This window comes from Pecten maximus, chromosome 2 (assembly GCF_902652985.1).
Source record: "Pecten maximus chromosome 2, xPecMax1.1, whole genome shotgun sequence".
Taxonomy (NCBI): domain Eukaryota; kingdom Metazoa; phylum Mollusca; class Bivalvia; order Pectinida; family Pectinidae; genus Pecten; species Pecten maximus.
This window is the reverse complement of record NC_047016.1, coordinates 19,972,765-19,996,909: the sequence shown is the minus strand read 5'-3', so window position 1 is coordinate 19,996,909 and position 24,145 is coordinate 19,972,765. Positions and strand designations below refer to the sequence as shown.

The following is a 24,145-nucleotide window of genomic DNA, read 5'->3' as shown; positions in this document are numbered from 1 at the left end:
ACGGGCAGAAATCATTATTTAAAATCACAGTTTGATACCCGAGTATTTTTTTATTCATAACGAGGACTTTAATCCTGAGTACCTTGTGTCAGACGGAGTCGCTATTGTCCTTTCACACTTCTCTGTCACCGTGAACGTCAACTCGACCGTAACTGGCCAATCGGAGTGAGGTATTGAGGGTGGGGGCGGGGCTTATCTGAGTTGATGTATGTATTGCTGTGTTTAGAGACCGTCTGTTGATTTAACTGTAGGGTTATGACTGACGGTAATCGCAGTTAAATAGTGAGTTGGAGAGAGTGCGAGCACATGATCACGGCTTCCCCTGTATTATCTCTAAATTACCTTTAATCGTTTGTAAAGGAGACTATTGGACCTTTGACAGGAAACTACAGTACTAGATCGATGTGTGATTGATATACTTAATTTTTTATCAACTTGAAAACATTTACAGACAATATTTCTAATGTTGGTTTGATTTTGTGTTGAAAGAAGGTTTCTAGCCTATTATTTTACTTCACGGACCTACCAAAACTGCAATTCTGGATTTTCAAGTTCAACAACCCTACAACCTGAAAATGTTGAATGTTGGTGGAGTGGACGGACTAGAACAGGACATGTCTGGAAAATCAGCCTTCATGGAGCTACAGCAGCAGGCGGGTATGCCTCCCGGAATGGGACACCCGGCCTACCCCATCCGTTCGTCTTATCAACATCACCATGGCGGCCAGCACGGAGACAGTGTCTTCAGTAACTCCCAAGGTCGACCCCTCTACCCCTTCCATATGAACACCATGTCCCCCTCGTCCTACCAGCCCCCCGCGGCTCACCCCTTCCCCATGCCACCGTACCAGAGCCCCTCACCGACAAGGGAAGGTAAGTCCGATTATTACCGATTATTATTATTATTTTTTACGTGTTTTTGTTCCGTAATTATCCTATTTCACATTGATCTATATGATTCGTTAATTAGCTAATTATGCCGATTACTACTGAACAGGTCTCCGATACAGTTATACCACACCAGTAGGTCTTAATCGGTAATCATAATCCAATCAAATTGATCGTCATAATCCTTCCTGATATCCTCAAAATAAATTATTATAACAACAAATGTAGATTTACCTGTTTAAATATTCACGCCGTTGTTTAAATGTTCACCAGGTATTTTTCTTATCTATAGTAACCCTTTTTTGCCCTACTACCTTAAGCTCACGTTTTTTATTGATGGGTACCCATCCGATGGATAGGGGGCTTTAGTTTTTAACCCTTACTATTGTAACTCGGGTACCTGGTTCTTTGTCTCCCTCGCCTCAACTACAATAATTTAACAGCAGTCGGCTAGAGGTTGTATGACTGTATCGTTTACTATGTTTACTTCGTGCGACAACAAAAAGCCACATTTAGGAGGACTGCTGGTTCAGATCTCTTCCGCGATAAGATGTTTTCCCTGCTTTTAAGTGAATACCAAGTTTTTACCTACTAGTATGTCAATGAAGATTAGATCCTGTACGAATGTTTCCCCTCGGGTAGTACGTGTGTTAGACTTTCACATAAAATTATCACTATCTTTTACAAGTATATATTAGATACTGGTGTTTTTTCCGCAAGATATATTGCCTTAAAAATTATTCAAGATGACATTCTGCATAGGGTAGGTTTTATTTATATCATAACTTGACCCGTCACTGCACCCTATCTATAACCGCAGCCGATCCGGGTAGACAGTTTAAAAGTTACACGACATTAATTTATAAAGCGTACAATAATTTCATATTTGAATCAATGAATTGACAATAAACATTGACGGAAACAGCTGTATATGTTCGGAAACGCCAGACTTCTTTTAAAACTCATTCTTTGATCACTTGCCTGCCTACTGTATTTTTATAAGGATTGTGTGAGATACACGGATACTTTCCTGGCCTGTGAAACTTAACTCAAGTTTCACACAGTAATACAAACACCGTGAAATTCTGACATGTTGACAGCCCAGGAACTGTATGAGGTTAAAACGATCAGTGAACACATTTATAGTAAAGGCGCACATGCTGAATCCGGTATCAAATGATCCCACACAGAAATGTCCCCAACTCCTAGTCTTGGCGGAAGTGAAACATTCTTTCTTATTGAGTAAAATAACTTATTTTAGACATATAAGGACATTAAACACCAACCGCCACTAAAATTTAAACTAAATAACTCTGTCAATCGAAAGTCTCTCCCGGTAATACGTTGAACAATCACTTAAAAAATTTCACAGGATTTTTATCAGAAAATTCATTTTCAAAATTCGGCCATAAACATACCAATCATGATGTTTTTAAATATTTCATTCGCACGTGGAACTTTCTTTTTTGGTCCCAATTTGAATAAATTTACGTGTTCTTTTAAAACTGATAAGATAATAACATCGCGTGCACAAGTCCAACATATGTGTTTTTAATCTACCAATGAAATATTAACGACTTTTTACTTGTCGGTGTTTGTACGATTCAATCAGTAATTATTAATTCATTAAATGAATACTTAATTAGTTTTGAACGGGTATTTAAAAACAAGTGCCGTATTCTACTTCTTTGAATAAATAATCGTGATTAATACTGCTTTTATATAGATCGCTAAATTACTTATTTAAATAATGAATACAAAACAATCATGAAATAATGTTTAATTGTAACGTTTACACATTACTCTAACATTTGACAACCTTCCTTAGGGTTAATAGTAATAATTGTAATAATAGGAAATCACCAAGTTTAAGTTTCAACTTTCTTTGAATTCATTAATTATATTGATAAACAATTCTATGTGATATATTTCTTTAAGTCTCATAAATACATATGCTTGTTGAGATTACTTTTTACATAAATATCTACATAAGAGATAAATGTCATTTTAATATGCCATTGTTGAACTAAGTAACTTCTTAGCTAGATCCATACCTATACAATATTTAAGTATATATATATTACGCCAACAATTAATTTTCACGGCATTGCCATCAAGTCAAGTAATAAATTGAGAAGAAGTAAGGCATGAATGCTACAGGAAACAATAATTACATAAATATCCAGATGTCTACCAATTAAAGGAATTTATCAAAAAACAGTTCACGGGTGTTGATGGATATATAACCTATTTATCAATTTACTATTCTCAATAATTCAGAGAAAATAACTAAATACAAATTAAAAAAAAACAACAATCGAGTATATATGGGAAACTTAAACATTTGTTTCGATATTAGATGCTGCTTTATATTTTAGTAAAACCTCAGTAATATAATTGTTTTGCCCTGTTTTATACATTATATTTGTAGTTTGTTTTGTTTGTAGTGTTTATTTCACTTGTACATAATTTAATCTCAAGATTTTCCGGGATGTCGTCCACAGCTGAGCGATTCCCATGTTCACCGTTGTCCCTCCGTGGCCTCTACCCCACTTTGTACCCTGACTGTTGTGTGTACCTATATCTAATCATATCTTTTTTCTTTTCTCTTGTCAGATTTTTACGGCGATATGGTGTCATTGTACATTACAGATAAGTCACAAATGGAGGAACTCAGAATAAATGGCAAAGGAAAGAAAATGAGAAAGCCAAGGACCATATACTCTAGCCTTCAGCTACAGCAGCTGAACAGGCGATTCCAGCGGACACAGTACCTAGCTCTTCCCGAGAGGGCAGAACTGGCCGCCTCTTTAGGTTTAACCCAGACACAGGTAGGCACCACTTATTATCAACTTAATAAACTTTACTAACATTCGAGTTGAAATAATAATGGAACATTTTCCATTAACAATATTTTCACTGTCTATCCACCCATCGACCTAGCATGAGCATTTTCCTTCATTTTTATTAATTAATGTTTTTCATTATTTCATTTAATATTTTTATTTGATTTTTGACAGTTTAGGACTAAGATATTCTCTCCATTCATTAAAACATTATTTATTCAGTTGATATTCATCTTGTATATAATTTACCGATAGATACTGAATTTTTAAACAATTAAGTAATTTCATTTGTATTAAATGATTAAAAATTATACATAAAATTCGTTAAATACATGTTAATTAATAATACAGATTATATTGGTCTACTGTATAATTTCCCATCAGGTAATGCTCATAATGTGTATCTATAATCTTTTCAAAAATTGTTCAAATATTCTTTTCAAAATGTTGGCTAAAAGAAAATCTTTTGATGCACAATTCTTTGAATTTAAAGAATAGAAATATTTCCGCAATGTACACAAAGCTCACTTAAGGTTTTGAATAAAAGAATAGCCTTTTGAAAGGATTTTCTTCTCAATATTGTGTATAGTGTACAATTCAACTCAAGGAATATTCTCCGCAGAGAATTTTGTAGAGTTTTAACTTTTTATAACAGCGATATTTAAGATATAAAATTGTAATCTATGCATGTAAAGGTCTATGAATACATTCATAAAAACCAACAATTGGAAAATAACAGAAACAATTGACAAAAAATTCGCATTACTCATACACTTAATTATATTCACCAACTAAATTGATGTTCGCTTTGATAAAACGTTCCCATACACATAACAATCTGTTTATCTTACCTATTCAATACAATTACAAAATCTCGGAGACAGCATGAGAACACAACGTGCGAAACGCAACAAAATTGATCGTACCACAGAAAATCCCTCAGGGCACATTCCGTATTTTAAATTAACTTATGAAATGGAGAAATCCCATTGGTTCCTTTACTGCCGTTATCCAAATTGGGAACATTTCATTATGTAAACCACATTTTTTGAAGAAAGCTCAGGTAGTCAGGTTGAAATAAATTCCAAAAATGAATATTCTATCCAGCTTTCACACAATATTCCAATGTGTTTTTTCACCAAACTTTTGTGATGTATTTTTCACATATGTACTTTAATCCTTAAGATTTTAGAATAAATAATTACGTAGACAGAATACAAATTCCTCAGTGCTTAGAATATCAAACATCCAAGAGGCATGCACAGGTAGGCGATAAGGGTGCTTTAGGAATGTAGACCGCGCGGAAGGGCGCGTGTAGTACCCAGACCGTGCACTGGTCCCGATGCAGGTTTGGACTAGGCCCCAACTCTTTATATCTTAGACTAAAATTGGCCAATTTACCTCAGAACGCTTATTTTCAACAGGCAGCCGATACTTAGCATTTTCGATTACACCAAAACTATTACTTTTGTCAACAGCAAAATTTTGCTTGATTATATGCAATTTTCTACAATGCCAAGGCTTAAAATTTCGTAATAGACCCTGATTACTTGTTTTAACATTTCATAGTTAATTTATTTGACAAGAGACCAGGCTACGGGACCTAAAAGAGGGGGTATTTACCGTGGAATCGAGACAAATAACGGTTTATCCTACAATACACGCATTGATTTTTGCAGAAAATTGGGAGGTTTTTAGTAATGATAGGGAATTTGGGCAAATTAAGTGTTATTTTCATTCATTTTATCGAATATCGGTTTTTCAGATGTGATTTCATAGAATCAATGGAAGCGGAAGCTGGTGCATAGTTGTATAACGGCTACCAGTGTTTATCGATTGTAATACCTCGTGTGTTATTGATTAGGAAATTAGAAATAATTCGCCATTTTTGTAGAATTATCTTCGCAGTTATATCACTCTGTCATACATTACGTGGTCCACATAACACGTGATTACCGTCAGGCGCCAGTCCTCGATCCGGAGGTCGGCTTTAACATTATAGCATACCGTATCCTAGTGATGGAGAGGCAACAGTAGGATTTTGACGTACCAATCTCTTCTTCTCTGATTCGTTTTAGAACAAATTTCGTGGTACAAGACGTTAGGGCGGGATTGCATGACGGGTTTCCTAACCTTCTATATAGTTTTCCTCTCATAAATGACAATCCTTTGTATAAGCACAATCTTCAAAAGTTTTCTTTCCTAACTATTCAGAACTTTGTGAAATGATGGCATTTTGAAGTTCATAAACCAACCAGCATGTATTGATTCTAAATTTCTAAGTTTTCTGTGACGCTTTTTCCCAAAAACTTCCCCCCTGTATTTCAGTATTTGAAAACGCGATAAATAGCAGATAGCTTTAGAACTCTTCAACTTTATACGCCCCTTTACATATACCCTGGGTCACCTTAAAGTCTTTTCTATTTGTAACAATAAAATATGTTTCTGAATTCTTTTGTCCATCTATTGACATCGACATTATACTGACCGTACAGAATGTTCTGTTGGACTCCGGACAATTCGACCGGGTCAATGGGACTCTAACCTTAGATTTGGAATACGATAAACGTGTGGAACACAAGTATCAGTTAATCAGAGCCTGCAGCCATACATGGTCAAACATCTCGTTATCTTGTTCAGGGTGTTAGGGACACGTTGAGAGTGACCAATACTGGTTCGACACTGGCCATGTATCGTCGGGTATGCTTTTTGTAACGATAAATTAATTATACAAGTTTGGTTATCTGGTTTTCGTTCTGCCACCTGTCTATTGAGGCACGGAAACAGTTAGCCGTAGGTGAGGTAGTCCTTCTGATTGAGATATTACACAGGTAGAACCTTCAGGTAAAATAGATAGTATATCTTGTAATTCGGCTTTGAAACATAACGCAAACATTATGCTAAGGTGTTAGTGTATAGGATAAACGGTTAGATGTGAAAACATTCCCCAGTTCCCAAGAATATATATTCTCACTTTGAGGTGGGCAATTAGTTTAGCGCTTCTTGATTGAGATTGTTTTCACAACCGAAGATTCCATCTGATTTTGTCTTCATCCGAACACTGATATCATGTACATGTACTGCGGTTTATTGTTGTCAGTTTTTTTTCCAGATTTTAATGTATACACAAATTGTAGCAAAACATTAAAATTCATAGCCAAACCACCAGCGTTTTACCCGTGTACACGAATACCACGTGAATACCGGGCACCTACACACTCTCAGTTATAGATGAAAACAATGAAATAGTTTTCTGATCTTCTCTGTCAGTCGGTGAATTTATATTGTCGCCGTGTTTACGGCTCTAGTTAACACGCATGCTGACCTCTCTGTAGCGAGATATGAGAGATGTTATCTCGTGTACCCCTTACAAAGCCCTAAAGGGCTCGATGGTCCTGGTGTCTACCCGTGTCAGAGACGAGAAGTCCCTTCTCGTGAAACTCGAGCCCTTACACCCGTTATAGGAACCAGGGAAGGCTACACCGATCCCATATTACATTTCATTTTGATAAATTTCATATTTTCCTGCAGAAGGAAAATTTTACTGGCAGCTGGGAGCCAAGGACATGTGGTGTCATGGTGTGAAGTATATCGGGATAGTTTATAGAGGTGTGGGAGGGACGGGCGGACAGCAGGTTTGGTGGTCTGTTAGGAAAGATACTAAATTCAAGCCTAGAATATTTCATAAACACCGACAGAAAACAGAGAACGTCCTACATGTCAATACAGCAACACACACATACATACATATAAAAACATAGAATGCATAAATCTTCCTTGATAGCAGTGAAGGTGAACGATATGGCCCGATAACGCAATCTTCTAGAAGTAGGATCACGGATACAGTCCGCGGAGAAGCGCTACTAATGCATTTCAGCTATTTACATATTCTAAATTTAGTTATGAAATCTGACGAGTTTTAGACATCGTACTCAATGAACACATTGAACGATTGTAAACTTCAGATTTATCAGTTTATTTATTCAAATTTCTTGCACAGGTAACATAAATCACAAACTTAACTAAGTCAGAGGCGAATACACTTGTCATACACCCCGCAAAACATACAATCTGCGTGCATACAAAACATTTAAAATTATTCGTATAGATACATCTAATAACTACTGTATGACAATGTGTATCCTATTTAATATTCCGTAGCTCTATTGAGTTTGTCGTCCAATTTAAACACTACTCCCAATTTATTTCAATTAAGATTTATATGATGCATTTCCTTGTGTGTGATCAAAATTATACAGCAAGATCTTATCAAGTACTTTTAAATATTTAATATTTTACAATCTATTTATTTTACAATAAAATAAGTGTACATAACTTTCAGTGGAGCCGAATATCGTAAATGTATCAGAACCGTTAGTCACGAGAAATTAGATCTTACTGTTAATTCACCTACACGCGCGATAAAATTGTCAGAATTTGTAAAATACTAGAATTCTCTAACTCTAATACAACCTCGTATTTTAATTGAACAGAACTGCAGTGAGGTTTATGTTATACATTTCCTTTTCCAACATAATGCCTTTTTTTTTAGAAATAAGTTAAAAGAACAAAAATGCTATTACAAGTTTGTATTAATTTGCGCGCTAGAATTTAATTTAATTTGCGCGCAAGAAGTTAAAAGTATGTCGACATGCTTGAAAGCGGTCAAGTATCTGTGAAAAAAATATCAAAAAATAATTACGCTTTCTTTGAAGTATAAGTTGTTTGGTTGATGACGCCTGTTGGTCCACTAGCGGACAATGGAATGATTGAACGTGACGCTAATTGCTTTGTTTGTTTAACAGATTATCGCCTTAACTCTATTAAGTGCACACATCAAACAAATTACCAGTGTTATAATAGGTGTTGCTTACTTTCTGATCTTAGATATTGCTACTGTTCTTTTAACATTTTTTTCACTCATTTTTCGTTTCATATTTGATTATTATCATATTGATAATTTATGGAAAGCAGACATCATAACTCATTGCACATATTATATTATATGTTTTTAATTAACTTTTAAACGTTTCAACTTTAAACATAAGTGGTTTATTAATATTTCTACAGATAGGGCTGCTAATTAAATATTAAATAATAGTCTGTTTAAACACATTTACTGGTTTTCTCTCGCCTTTTTGTTTACAAGTTTATTTGTTCTCTTTTTACCACAAAAGTTGTGACCACTGATAATATCAATTTAATGCATTGTTAATTGATAATGTGTTTTGTGTAAATAATTAATTTAGCAGTGTTAGTGGGAACACAACGAACACTTAATCATATAATTGATACGAGCGTCACGGGACTTCTCAACGTCAATCAGACGCTCAAGGGACATCTCTAGGGGCTAAATTAATATCCAAATGGCTACACTCTTCACGCGGATAACAATGTAATATTTTATCTGCCAAAACATCCATCACCTCATTTATCAATGAAAACACGAGAGTGTAAGCTTAATACCACACAAGCTGTAGTCTCAGGATTTCGTAGGTTCAGTTCATATACGTGAAAGAAATGTTTACTTCACATTCGTCTTGGAAATCTTGAAATAATATCCATCTTAATATTTGTGTAATGTTATAACTTCATTTGAAGTCATTTTCAAATGTGATGTTTTCGTTTCTTTCTCTGTATATTGCTCTATTTCTTACGAGTTTAAACACTATTGAAGGACTGGCCACAATGTGCTGTATGGGGTTTTCCACTGTTTCGTTGTATTACATAATATTCTTTCTAACTTCACTTCTAAAATGAAAACATTCTAAAGCAAATAATAGTTTTGAGTAAATAAATCAGTCATTTTCCTATTGACATAGTTCCAGCGTAGAAACTGCTAAATTCCCAGAGATGAAGTGCCCGGAGGTTGGGTCTTGTCCGGTGTAACTCTACCTGGCGGCTAACGTTTCCCATTTACAATCTCCGTACAGAAATTAGTTTTTATTATTAAGCTTTTGTATAAGATGGTTACTATCTACAACAATAGAGAGGGTCTAGCATTACACAGGACTCTAGCTTGTGAATATAGCTACGGTGGGTGTCGAGTTGTACACTCCCGTCGTCTCTCACACCCCAACTACAAACACACCATAGGAATTAACATACAATGTCGACACACAAAAACACACTGCCAGATTTAACCTTATTTACATATCGCGTCTAACAAAATTCACATGGTGACCCAGATAGTTCAATCAAATATTTACTAATTATACAATAATATCTGTAAAGCAGTCACTCATAAGACAAAACTACACATTCAAATTGTTATACAAAGGAATTATGATATTTTTTTCTTTATATAGTTATTATCATTTACTAACAAGGTTAGATATTGTGCGAGATAAGATTATATCAGTATAAAAATGAATGAAACTAAACATCGGAATTAAATGACTCCTGTAATAGAATCAAATGACTTTTATTATAAATTAGTCAAGTAAGTTAATTACACAAGAAACGTGTAAATTACGAACAGAATAGCAATCAATGCAGTTGCCTTTTCGAGAAGCTTATTATGTTTTTGCCGTGGACTTTTTCTGGTATTATATTGGATATGTATGATACCCCAACGAATCTAAAATGTGGCCCACGCTACCAGAAGTGATGTCTATGTACAGATATAATCGACACTGTTACAGGGTTGTGTCCTAGAATAAAACGCTTTCCATCAACGTCTAAAAACGCACACCTGCAACATCTTTCTAAAAATCAAGATAATGTAGAATTTTACACTTTTTCATTTTCTTCTTCAACCTTCTCAAATATCTCCTAGATTTCTTTACATTTCGGCAGCTCGCATTAAAACATTTTAACAACTCTGATGCAATCAGCGTTACTTTCAATATATGAACCTGAACACCCGGATTTTACTTTCCTAAACATTAAGTGATATTAAACGCACGTGATGATGCTCGTCACACACTTCTCTTATTGCACGGAGATGAAATGAAAAAGTTATTGAGGAATATGAAAATGTTGGGTTGTACGACCCCCCTAACCTTGGGGTACTATCTGACAGATCTGTTGATTGTATCAGACAAATTAGATGAACTATCTTTCACTTGTTAAAGTACTCAGTGATAACGAGGCAACCGGGTACAGTACAGAAACCGGCTCGCTTCATTACCATATATTCGTCTGACAGTGACGGCGATGTTTAACAAATTCTTTGTGTACAATGCTATGATAAAGACCTGCATTCTTTGTTATGGAAAGCCATTTTTTGTTAAAGGAATGTTCCAAATATATGACGAAATACATAAAGTATCTTCCCAGAATTTGAATTCTGTATTTGATTTAAATAAACAATTTGTAAAACAATCTATAAAGTGCATTACATTGACACGGTGAACGTTTGTGCTGTAAAGCTAAGCTTTTTCTCTCCATTTGGTCATATTTCACGTTAATAGATTTCAAATCAATTCCCCCGATGACTATAAACGACAGCCATGTTGACTTGGTGTAACGTTTACACGCTTAAACGTATTTACAATTAAATGATCAGTTATTCTCTGGCACGAGTGTTTTAATTGTTTAGCTATCTGTTCATCAACTGTGTGTGGACACCTAGTGTTAACATGATCCGTCGTATCGGCCGATAGATACACAACATTATCAGGACCATTGGTTTCATTACCAAATCACTGTAGAGGATTAAGAGCTTTCCTTGTAGAGGTATTGTTCAACGGAGGAACATCGTTACAAGCGTACCCGGTGTATATATCTCTTACAGCTATCACCTTTTAGTTTATTTTGGGGCAAAGCTAGACGATGTAAAATGGGACGTTCCTACTCCGCGAACTGTGGCGCCGGTCTGGCGGGCTTCGATGTCTTAGCAGTGGCGGCTTGTTAAAAATGAACAGTTCATGACTTTACTCTCATGTAAACCTTCACAACGTGTACTAGTGTCACAGTTTACAGTGACAATGACTACCACATAGTCACTATACACTTCAAGGAGTAGGGTACTATCAACAACACCCAAACTTCCTGTTTTTATAGTTTCTCTTCCCTTGTGAAAATGTATTCTGCTCATTTGATGGTATCCATATACTTTACAATGTTCATTCATTGTGAAATGGAACAAATGGATTCCCCAAGGGCGCCTCTCTTGCTCTGACGTCGGGGCGGAGTCGTTGTCATTGAGTTTTGAGGCAGGAAGCCGTTCGGTCCCTCCCTCCTCCATAGATGTCGCCTTCGTTCGCCTGGAGCCCACGCAGAGTCCTAGCGCCACGTGACGAACCTAAAATAATATCGTCTGCTCCGTCCCGTTAGCGCTGATGAACATTGTAACGTGTAATTGTAGCCCTTCCTTTGTGACTGGGCAAAGTCCATTGTCTACAATGTAACGACTTCTCCAGTTGAAAACCACACACAACCCCCCAGACAACATGGCCAACCCTCCACCATCATCCTCTCTCGAATCTGCTTGGTATCCTCTTCATAGACGCCTTATTTCTTGAATATTTACTGCATAAGAAACTTCAACCAATCTACCATATCATGTTGGATTATGTTCCACACAAGAAATCCATTTGTCTGGTTTACATGAAGACTGCTTAGCTGTCATAGATTTTCTTGAATATGTCACATCTATTCGAATGGTTGCGAATTAAAGACGTTTCATGCTTGCCAAATATCATGGTAAAACACTGCTACGCTATCCTCAATCATATGATTGGCAATCGAATCGCTTCAGTTTGATAAACAAAACTCAGCTTGTAGCAGAAATATCAGAACACTACTCCTCATGAACCTGCAGGATTTAACCACCTTCAATGTCGGCTACTCTTTACAACAACCGTTCTTATACAGATACAGACTGGCCCGGTTAGTGCTGAATGTATTGAAATGCTCCTCAAATTGTTTCTTATTACCAGCTAAAGTCTAGAATTAAGTGTATCAGTTTCACACATAAAAAGAGCAAGTGGGGTTCTCCATTGCTAATTGGATGCCTAGCGAATCAAATTGAAAAATTGCCGAAACCAGCGTAAAATGACCTTCTTCGACAGATGAGATTAATACAACCACATATTAAAATGTGTGTTGGTATTGACATGACGATTAGGCAAGCCTTGCTAAAGGACACTTATCACGGGTAGGTTTGAATGGGGCTAACTACCGTTTTATCGGGGTAGTCAGTGATCGGCTACCATCTCCTCATTTTAATATTTCATTAATAAGTGTGTTTACTACGCACTAGTACGTGCATCGCCGGGATAAGATTGGCTACATAATTATATATGTTTGTCGAGAGAAACACATTTTCCATAGACGTCTGACAATTCAAACACAATGTAGGATGGCCACTTTGTTGAAGTGTCGGATCTGTATGGCTAATATAGGGGTAATATAGAAATCTCTACACAACCACTTCACGCCTTTAACGTATAACACGTAGACTTGTCATGACGTCACACTTGTAAACACTGCCGATATAGATTATAGGTGAAAATAAGTAAACAGCAGAAAATCATGTTTCATTAAAGGAACAAATAGATGTATCAAATCTAAAGTCTCATCAAAATCATTCTCAATATTACACTGAATGAAATACCGAAGTAAAAGTATGACGTCATGTTTGTGTCGCTGTCGATACCGAAAATAGGTAGATTCAGCCATCTGGTTGTGTAAAACGCTTTGTTGTGGTGATATATATTGTGTTCCTTGTGAGTCGGGTACAGATACATTACACCTTACCTAGAATACACCTCAGTCTGTTCAGTGTGAAATACGTTTTAGATAGGTGTAAATGAGCAGGGACCCATGACAACAGAGTTACGAACTGGGTATACCTATGTGGTATATGATGATAGTTCTCAGGGAAAATATCTATAACCTGCAGCTAAGGTGCTTACTATTATAGAAACAGCTTCACTAACAGAAATGTGTTATTATAGTCTTATATATCAATATATTATCCTACGAAGATCATAATGCAATAATAAACAGATGTCAAATACATAAAATCAAGCAATTAAACAATTAATAATTGTAATTTTTGCTTCAACATTAAGCTACTCAAACTTTAAAATTGAAACAAAATTTTCCTAACAAGACATACACAATGATTCTACATGCTCTGCCTACACAGCTACATACTGCCTCGGGCTACCGATGGCCACATACTTCACTGCACTTGGGCGAACGCGATTGTTGCTCTGATAGATTTGTCAGCTCTGAACTTTGAGGAAAGTTCTATAAAACGTGTGATCACTGTCGCAGAGGACTGCCTTCACTTTGCTGATAAAATCTAATGACGGTCTGTGGCCTCCTCGTTACCCCTTTCTCAACCAACCGCTTTCTTCTTCCCTAAAAGCAAAAGTCACTGTGGTGAAATAGGCGTAAACGAAACTGATTGGCAATAGGTTTCGTCATTATTTTTCCTTGTGTGGCCGTAGTATTATATTATTCACTTCGTTTGGGTGTAGCATGTTGCAGATATTTTTTCTTAAACACCAAAGTACGGACATGAAAGTATTCTGTTAATAGCTAATACGAAATAGTTGGATATCATTTTGAATACAGCGCATTTTAAAAGCGATCCATGTATTACCTACCGTGAACTGTCACAATAAAATGTTATACATAGATAACTTGTTTCACGAACAAGTGTTTTAATAATTAAGATAGGTATAATAAATCCAATACTTTGACCTTCTTTGATACTATTTATATACACACGGAGATAGTGACACATTAACAATGCCTATCTGACGAAGGAAGCAGGATAAAGCTTGCATTCACATTTCCTACCCATTCACGGCAAAAAAACTGACTTTTTAAAACAGTTATTTATTATTCCTTTTTCTTATTGTTTTTATCAAAAGAAACCTACAATATTCAATTACATTTCTTCTCCTCAGATTTTTAAATTTGAAATGTACAACCTCAGCTTTGAGTAGCCAGATAGTCCTACACTGTGTTCTATCTGTGTCAAGTCTTGGTGGTCACGCCCACTCTCTCACCAGTCACCACAAGCATGGGCAATTCTATGGCGTTTACTCAATACTTCGTAATAGAGGGTTTATACCCGTGCTTAGGAAATGTACTCAAGCCGAGCCTCATTCAAACAGCACAAAGACCTTTAAATTCAATTGCCTATTACAGAGCCTGTAAAGGTGAAATATGTCAGCCTGTATACCATTCCTTCTCTGATGGTCTTTTTGTTAAAACATTGAGAATGATAGTCACTTTGTGTTAGTTGTAAGGACGAATTATAGGACTAGTTAAGATATGTAGTGGATATTAGAATTTAGTCTGTTTAATAAATCAGATTTCATACGCAAAGTGACAAGTTATCCAGTCCAATAAAGAATGAAATGATTCTGCATGCCACACAGAATACAATACTATACAGAGCTATATAACATAATAATCTTTTATTTTATATGTTAATATATCCGTAACTACCAAATGCTGTCATTATATTGAGGACAATCTTAGTATGGTTTGGAAAGAAAATTAAAAGTCTGGATGAGAGAGTTGGACAGACAAACAACTGTACCCTGTTCTCCATCTCTCAATTTTACTGTTCAATAGACCGACAGACAGCTGCTATCTGTTTCCTATTTCTGATGACTTCTTTTTCTAACCTTTGCGCGTTCACGATAAGTAATATACACGAACCAAACCTCTTCAGACAAGAACCTAAGCATTACCGGCGAAAACAAATCTGTCTGCCTATATCGATTCTCACAAACAGCCTGACTGTATATGCATTTATACTAAGGTTTCTCTGGGCCATTTCAAACATGAATTTCAGCATTGTTTAATGTTTTTCATTTTTTCATATGTTGTAGGTGAAAATCTGGTTCCAGAACAGGCGTTCCAAGTACAAGAAGGTGATGAAGTCTCCTGTAAATCCCGGCCAGGTCAACCCAACTTCCGGTCAGCCTCAAGGTCAGGCGCCAGTGACAACTTCGCCAACAACACACCCTCCTCAACAATCTTCACCTCCCGCGCCTCGACATCCTCCACAGACACCAACACCTCACGCGCACCCCGCGTCTCAACAAAATGGACAATCACACAATGGACAACAATCCTCAGTTATGTTATCACCTCCATCGTCCTCTGTCAGTCCACAACCTACATGGACAGAAATGGATGCAGTCAACAATCAAACCTCCACGAACTCTTATATGGCGATGTCTTCAATGTCCGCCATGTCTACGGGTATGCCAGCCGGAGCCATGTCTCATTACCACTCCTGGTACGCACAGCCTCCCATGAATCAACAGTCGTGTCTCACATAACGTGCTTCAAATTACTCATAGTTCTATATATGTCACTTCCGGTATTGGTTTACAAATGACCAGCCAAATCAGCGAGAGCTAGCCAACTGAAAAGGCGCAAATGTTAGCGTGATCATATGACTTTGTGACCTGGGCATCATATGTCTCATTTCCTTCAGAAGTTTGTCAAGGCGTGCGCTTTGGAACTGTTCAAACTTCGCCTGAAGGTCACGGGTCAATTATTTAAGCATGTTGCCAAACACCTGGATGTGTCTTAAAATCACGTGAAACTCCCATGCAAACTACGCATGCCCCGAACTCTCTAAACCGCCTCAGGACCAATTGATTCAGTGGTATATTTGTGTAATATATGTGAATGAATTTGTGCGCATGCGCGGTCAGCCACTGACAAACTTTTGCCATGTGTAAATATAAATATAATTTATGTTTTAAGTTAATGTTTAAAAGTAACTATTGTTTTGATGTGAGTTATGAAAATGCTCAAAATAGATGGCATATGGTTATATAATGAACAAAGCATTTTACTATTGTTTATATCTACATGCAATAACGGAAACAGACAGACGAAATAAGTAAATAATTTCAATAAGAAAATAATGTGATAATATTGTAAGCGTACAGCAGTGTTCTGTATTTCACTTAGTGGTACCGTGTTTGGTGTATATTTGGTACACATGACAAATCATTGTTCGTGAGTATGTTTCGTCTGCCTGTAACCAATATGATTTATTTATAATTTGAACAAACTTGATTTTTATTAGTCCCATTAAATGTTCATATGTTCAAACACAAACATCCTGTGCTTTCATGTGTTTTTTTCTTCGCTACACTATACATCAATGAAGAATATATATTTCGCCATATGTACATCTAAGTAATGAAATTGTATGTATGTGAAGGCTGAGTAATCACAGGGGGACCATCACTTTGATTTTTTGAATCATCTTTGATATTGATATATTGACGTCACTAAATCGGGTACAACCGCAGGGATTCAGGCATCCAAACTTGTTTGATCGCAAAACTTTCTAACCGGATGAGCTACTGGTTAACATACACACGTGACATAGTACATACTTAATATGTTATAAAGTATGCAACAAATCTATGACGAATATCGCTGTAGAGACAGGACACGACAGAATAAAGGGTGCATTCTAACGACACGACAAAATAAAGGGTGCGCTCTAACGACACGACAGAATAAAGGTTCACTCTAACGACACGACAAAATAAAGGGTCCACTCTACGACACGACAGAATAAAGGGTCCACTCTAACGACACGACAAAATAAAGGGTCCACTCTAACGACACGACAAAATAAAGGGTCCACTCTAACGACACGACAAAATAAAGGGTCCACTCTAACGACACGACAAAATAAAGGGTCCACTCTAACGACACGACAAAATAAAGGGCCCACTCTAACGACACGACAAAATAAAGGGTCCACTGTACAGACATGAAACGACAGTATAACCGAAAAACAGCAAAATAACATAATGCAAATATGTACTAATGTCCATTTTTTGTGAAGCTTCTGAAAACGAAAGTGAAAGAACATTGCTAAGAGTCGCACAAATATAAAACTATCTGGTAAAAATGGACCAGAAAAAAACCAGAAGGAAACAGACAACGTCAAAGATATCCACATAACATTTAGCTCGTAACATATGGAGTTAAACAAAATCACATATCATTATTGCCAGGACGTTTTGATGGAAGACCATTGATGGTCTTCGGAGTATGCGTATAAACATTAACATTTTAGCAAGTCAAATTAAACTAAAACAATAAGAAAAAAGTAGTTTTCTTCGTCGTGTTCAGTGTCATTGCTTGCACAAAAATATTTTCATTTTTAGTTTTATTTCAATCTTTTTTCGGAAGATTGTGAGAGAGACAAGCAGATACATTTAGAGATGAATTTGATTATGTAATGTACGTGCAGAGTAATGAATATAAACCGCATAATATGGCTGTCCTTATTAAACACTTCAGCAATGGAAAATGCCAAACGGTATACACTTACATGGTGTATATACCAGAAATACACATTTGTATAATAAGAATTGTATTGAGACAAAACAGACATGTTTCTGTACAATAATCTATATTGAATATTCTCACACCGGCCACTTTTTTGTACAACAATCTATACCGGTACTCTCACAAAGATCACGTTTTGGTACAACAATCCATATTGGGTACTCTCACAAAGATCACGTTTTGGTACAACAATCCATATTGGGTACTCTCACAAATGCCACTTTTAGATACAACAATTCATTGTGATACTCTCACAAAGGTCAAATATAACAATCTATACTGGTACTCTTGCAAATGTCACGTTTTGATGCAGCATCCTATACTTGTTACTCTCAAAAAGGTCACGTGATGGTACAATGATCTATACTGGTTCTTCTCTTATGGGTCATTGTTTGATATAACATTCCATAGCGGTTAATCTCATTGTTTGATATAACAATTATAACGGTTATCATTGATTGATAAAACATTCTATAGCGGTTACTCTCTTTGTGTGGTATAACAAATATAGCGATTATTCTCATTGTTTGATATAACAATTATAACGGTTATCATTGTTTGATATAACATTCTATAGCGGTTACTCTCTTTGTGTGGTATAACAAATATAGCGATTATTCTCATTGTTTGATATAACATTCTTTAGCGGTTACTCACATTGTTTGATAAAAGATTCTATAGCGGTTACTCACATTGTTTAATATAACATTCTATAGCTGTTATTCTCATTGTTTGATATGATATTCTACAGTGATTATTCTCATTGTTTGGTATTATATTTTATAGCGGTTACTCTCATTGTTTGGTATAACATTCTACATAAATATACAAATAAATAAACATACAAATAAATAAATAAATAAATAAATAAATAAATAAATGCCGTAAGTTCGTTGATGTATATATGCTTTGCTAATATTTCAGCAATTAAATAAAACGAAACTATTAAAGCTACAGAATATATGATGTAGCACTCAAAAGAAACAACGCTCATTTTCTTGATTGTTCTACTGTAGAGAAATCACACAATCTACTTAGTGTACTGCCAGACGAAATGTTAAAAAGTAGCTACATGTACTTACAATTTCTGCATAGATTTAATTGAAGTAGCAACTATTATCTTAATAAATTGAAAATTCTAAAATCCAGAATATAATCTTAAGTTTTCTTTAAACATACGTGTCAGAATGCTTACAATATTTTTAGTTAGGACACATATAAATGTTCTATGGAAAAACAAAAATATCCCCAGTCTATCTTTATGGTGATTTACTGTTAATTGGTCACGGTATCATAAAACAAGGAGATAAATAGAAAGTATATAATACGTGTTTATTCAAATTAAAATATATCCTAAACCTTAGAATTATCAACACACTGATTCACTGGGTTTTAACATTTAAGTAACGTATCACTTATATTCAAAACGGCTTGCTCACAGAGTGCTCCGTGTACAAATAGAACCCGTCAATTACGTAACACCAAACCACTATTCCAGAGGATCATTTACATATTCCCAAGATATAGAAAACGTCTCAGGCCGACAGAGCACTTATATCCCGCCACTGGACTAGAATCGCTAATGCGGGAAATATGGGTCGAGTTCTTAAGGTTGTAGCATGCCAAACAATACAGTAGTACGGTATTATACAGATAACAATATCAGGATAACATTATATATTCCAAATGAGTATTGGTTAATAGAAAGAGGATATATAGAGAAAACAATAGCGAAATGTAATTACAAGTTCTTAAACAAGGGGGAAATAAGGGAAACTATGAATAAAGGAAAATGTATCAAGCCAAATAAATAAATATTAACAAAACAAAAACAAAACAAAAAAACACATAAAGAGTATAAGTTTGGGTGATCCATCATCTGCACCCACAATATAAACGTAGTGTCAGTCCTTCAAAGAGAGAAGCGTGTCAGTAACAAAGAGTTCACAAGGCACAATAATTAGAAAGCAATAACTTGTTAGTACATCATACCCACATTTACTAATTTCAATATTTAACTGAATATTCTACCACTGGAGGGCCTGTCAACGTTAGCCATTTTCGTCGTCTGCGCCAATCACAACAGTAACAGTGACATCCCAATCTCGAACTAAATTTGACAGTCCTTGGATAAACGGGATGTTGCGATCATCACCTATTCGGACCACATTTATCTTATTCTCCCTGTTAGCAGGTTTCTCTATTCAAACATACACTTTTGTTAATATTTCCCCTTGTTTTATCGGTTATGAATTGGAATTATGGTTTCGTTATAATGTCAACATTCAGTTTTGGCACTACTTTATCTGACTTTCAGTTTGTACTGAAAGGTGCTGTTATCTTATGGTACAATCCTTAAAGTTATCCAATCTATTTCATTGTGAGAAAAGGAAACAGAGCATTTCCTAAATTCCTTTTCTCACACATTAGAAAATAGCCACGGATTATTTTCCAAGTAACAGGCTAGCTTGACAACCCTATTACTCAGAAAAATTACAGTAAGCCTGATTTCAAGAAGGACATGGCAAGGTGTTCAATACTTCTATCCTGAACTCTTCTATATGCAATCTCATTTGGAAAGCAAATTGTCGACTGAGGGAAAATCATCACCATGTAGTTACAGGGAAATTAATGAACAAAGATTTATCAGCAAGGGATACCATCCATCCAATGGAAGCATGCTTAGTACATTTGATTCTCCACGAAGCATTTGCGAGTTATTTTGTGAATATGCATATGTTTATATTTTAGAAGGTTGAAGAATTTAGTATGGGGTATGGTAGCTACACAATGTATTCAGAGCTTATCTGTTGGAAGTTTATGTATATCAAATAAGAGTTGATGTCGGAAATCCAGAATAGTTTATCGCTTGCATATAAAAATAAATAAATATAAAAAAGGTTTTTACGTCTCATATGCTTTAATTGATGCTTTAACATGTCCGATCTAAATTTGTATCCATTTATTCCATTGGCAATATTAGTTATTAATTAATACACTTCCATTAGAAATCATCAAAGTATAATTCTGTGCTATCGATTCGAATTTGTAACGTTCTAGTGTATTTGGGATACGATACATATTTTTCTATTTAACTCCATCAAATTGCTTTAAATCAAGGTGACGTGCTCTATGTGCTTACCCGTACAATGTTACAATCGCCTTTCACTGTAATCATTAGGTCGTTGTTAGGAAAAGTATAATTATATTTTACTATATGAAAGTTATAAAATGAAAAAAATTTGTAACATACAAAATGTATTTTTGTTCTGTGAAAGAGATTTGCGACTGATTCAATAGTACAAGTAACACACAAAATGCAATTATATAATGTTATAATATAATTATTACATTCTAACTGGTTGCATTGGGATTCTTTGGATATGAATTAGATCGAATGAAAGTGCAAACATAGAAATCTTCCAGTGAAATAGAAGTCTGAATAGAGTAAAGTCGATCAATTAAAATACGTATGATAAAATATAATTATCACCGATAATATCTCCATAAGTACCAACTATCGGTTAATTATGGTTTTAGTAAATATAGACTATCAATTAATATCTACGACAATTCGAAAAAAGATATCAGTGTACCACTGTATAGAGCGGGTTTACTCATTAATAGGCATGTACATTATATATTGCTCAATTCATATTCTAAAGTACTTTGTCATTTCTACATTGTAACAGCAGCTCAACCAAACTAATAATGATTTGTTTTCTTCTCCTCCAACTTTAACGCTTTAATTTTCCGTTCTGTGATGTGGATATGTACAAATCTCTGCTTCATTTTATTTAGGAGTGACCATTAATTTAGCTTTGGTGTATTTTTGTTTCTCTCTTATTATTTCATTATGGCTAGCGATTCTGTCGGAATTAATTCACATAACAATATTGACGTTTGTTTAATTAGATAGGAGACTTTTAATATTTTTATTTGTATCATTTCTAGCATCTGAATGTTCTTAAGAATCTACCTGATTTTCATTTTTTTTTTCTCAATTTGTTGAATCCTAATGAATAGGTAACTGACTAATATTTTATAACACTTTCTCCTCAACACTTCGATCACATACGTAATACAATATTATAGGACCATACAGATCAAAGAGGAAGATCCTTTGCCGGAGTGTATTTTATGGTATACTTCGGAATAAAATTCGGAAATGTATGAACCAATATAATTTTTTTTGCGTATAATTCAAGTCATAAAAGGCGTGCTGATGAACATATTTTCATTATTATATCAGGTTGGGCAGTCATTAAACACATGAGGAGTTCTCACTCATCATTATACGTAAGATCATAGTATAATTACTCTAATTAGATCCTAATAAACGCTGTCAACATACGCATTCTTTATTGTAACCTAATTAACACTTAACTACAAGGTGTGTGCTTGTTTGGCACTCTTTACTGCTATACCTCTTCATTTCGACATTAAAACAACAAATTAAACCGGTCATTTCATATCGTTATTATTCGCTTAATTAGGTATCATAGATATTTATATACGTATATGTGATGTTTCCGTAATTTTCGTAGAAATATGATACCCTATCAGAATGAAAATAAATGGTATTTGTTCTAGGGATTGGCTTGGTAGATCATTATGTAGGTACTCCATATTGAACATTTGTCACGTATCTTTGTAAATGTTCGGGATACTTATTGTTGTTTCGCTCATATCAGTTCTTCTATTGTCATTAAAACATTTATTGTACTTTTTCGTTTTAATTCAACATAAACGTATTATTCAAAACAAAATATCTACATAATTACATTGATATTAATGAAGCTCTCTATGTTATCAGTTGGGTAATACATGTAGTTGTCTATTAAGTTATACTTATAAACCCGCTGATGATATCACAGCTGGATGGTAAGACAATAGGGAACGCTGTACTGGAGCACTTTTTCGGTAAAATAATCTTGGAATGCAGACTTGAAAAGCTTAGCAAACGACTTGAATTATATGTCTGTCTATAGCATCTGAAGCGATAGTATATCTCATTAATAACGTCGAATCAAGAGTATCATATAATACGCTGACAGCACGTCACGCTGTCCTGTTAAACCGACACAAGACACAAAGGAACGGTAAAAAACAAGCTTACTTACTGTGCTATTTTGTTTCAATATGAAAGCGTGAAATACAAGATAATCCTCATAATAATCGTCTAGATAGACGGGTAGAACACAACTGTGATTTATTGTTCTAATCCAGGCTATCACTAACTCGCTACCTGTGCGCTAATATTTGCTCAGTATTTCAGGTAGCTGTGTTTGTTTGTCTACACAAAATTTAGGCGTTTAAAAACTCCGAGATGGTAACCCGAGATAAGTATGACATATGAATTTATAACCACCAGGACCATGTAAAAAAAATATATCGTCATGAAGAAAACATGTCGAGGATCTATCTCTTCATCACATTTCCTTAAAGGCAGTAACCGTTTGAGTCTTGAAAGTTTTCCTAACGATGCGTAGATTTTAATTTACATATTAATTTGTATATATGAAGTTGTTCCTTCGAAAAGCCTTATAGGTTACGTGAACTAGAATGGCTATGGGTTTACGAGTTAGAGCCGTGATGATTCAACTGTGAAATTTTACCTGTACAATGCAGGTACATACTGTCAACAACGTGACAATCCAATGCAAATGTCAACAATAGGACGGCTTAATCAAGTTTTACCAGAAAAAAAAGCAATGCAAAGAAAAATCTAAACAGAGGGACCTTTATATACAAACAACTGGAAAATTACAAACTAAATACATATACCAACGCGATTACATGAGATGGATGACAGAGTATCACATATAGATGGTAAAACGAGTACAACACAAAGATGGAAAAACGAGTACAACACAAAGATGGAAAAACGAATACCGCATATAGATGGTAAAACGAGTACAACACAAAGATGGAAAAACGAGTGACACATATAGATGGAAAAAATGAGTACCACATTTGGATTGTAAAACGAGTACAACATAAAAATGGAAAAAATGAGTACCACATAAAGATGGAACTGGGATTACGTATTTATATCAAAACCAGTACCACATTGTTATAGTTGGGAGGAAAAAAATTAC

General features: G+C 35.2%; 1 protein-coding gene across 2 annotated transcripts; it reads left to right on the top strand.

Annotated features, from left to right (window-relative positions):
• Positions 1-243: 243 nt before the first annotated feature.
• LOC117321215 (homeobox protein Dlx6a-like) lies at positions 244-16,793 on the top strand. 2 transcript variants are annotated; one of them, XM_033875683.1, is made up of 3 exons: positions 244-873; positions 3,505-3,719; positions 15,542-16,793. In XM_033875683.1, the coding sequence occupies exons 1-3, from the start codon at positions 576-578 to the stop codon at positions 15,995-15,997; spliced, it is 969 nt and encodes a 322-aa protein (XP_033731574.1). In that variant the 5' UTR covers positions 244-575; the 3' UTR covers positions 15,998-16,793. The 2 variants fall into 2 exon arrangements, with proteins under 2 accessions (XP_033731574.1, XP_033731580.1); XM_033875689.1 differs by having other exon boundaries at positions 576-873; positions 3,541-3,719; positions 15,542-15,997.
• The last annotated feature ends 7,352 nt before the right edge of the window (positions 16,794-24,145 follow it).

What these genes read in the sequence shown, in the direction of transcription:
- LOC117321215 (XM_033875683.1), top strand. Translation starts at nt 576, where the DNA reads ATGTTGAATGTTGGTGGAGTGGACGGACTAGAACAGGACATGTCTGGA. An exon ending in CCCCTCACCGACAAGGGAAG is followed by an intron (nt 874 to 3,504) that starts GTAAGTCCGATT and finishes TTCTCTTGTCAG; the next exon opens with ATTTTTACGGCGATATGGTG. An exon ending in TAGGTTTAACCCAGACACAG is followed by an intron (nt 3,720 to 15,541) that starts GTAGGCACCACT and finishes CATATGTTGTAG; the next exon opens with GTGAAAATCTGGTTCCAGAA.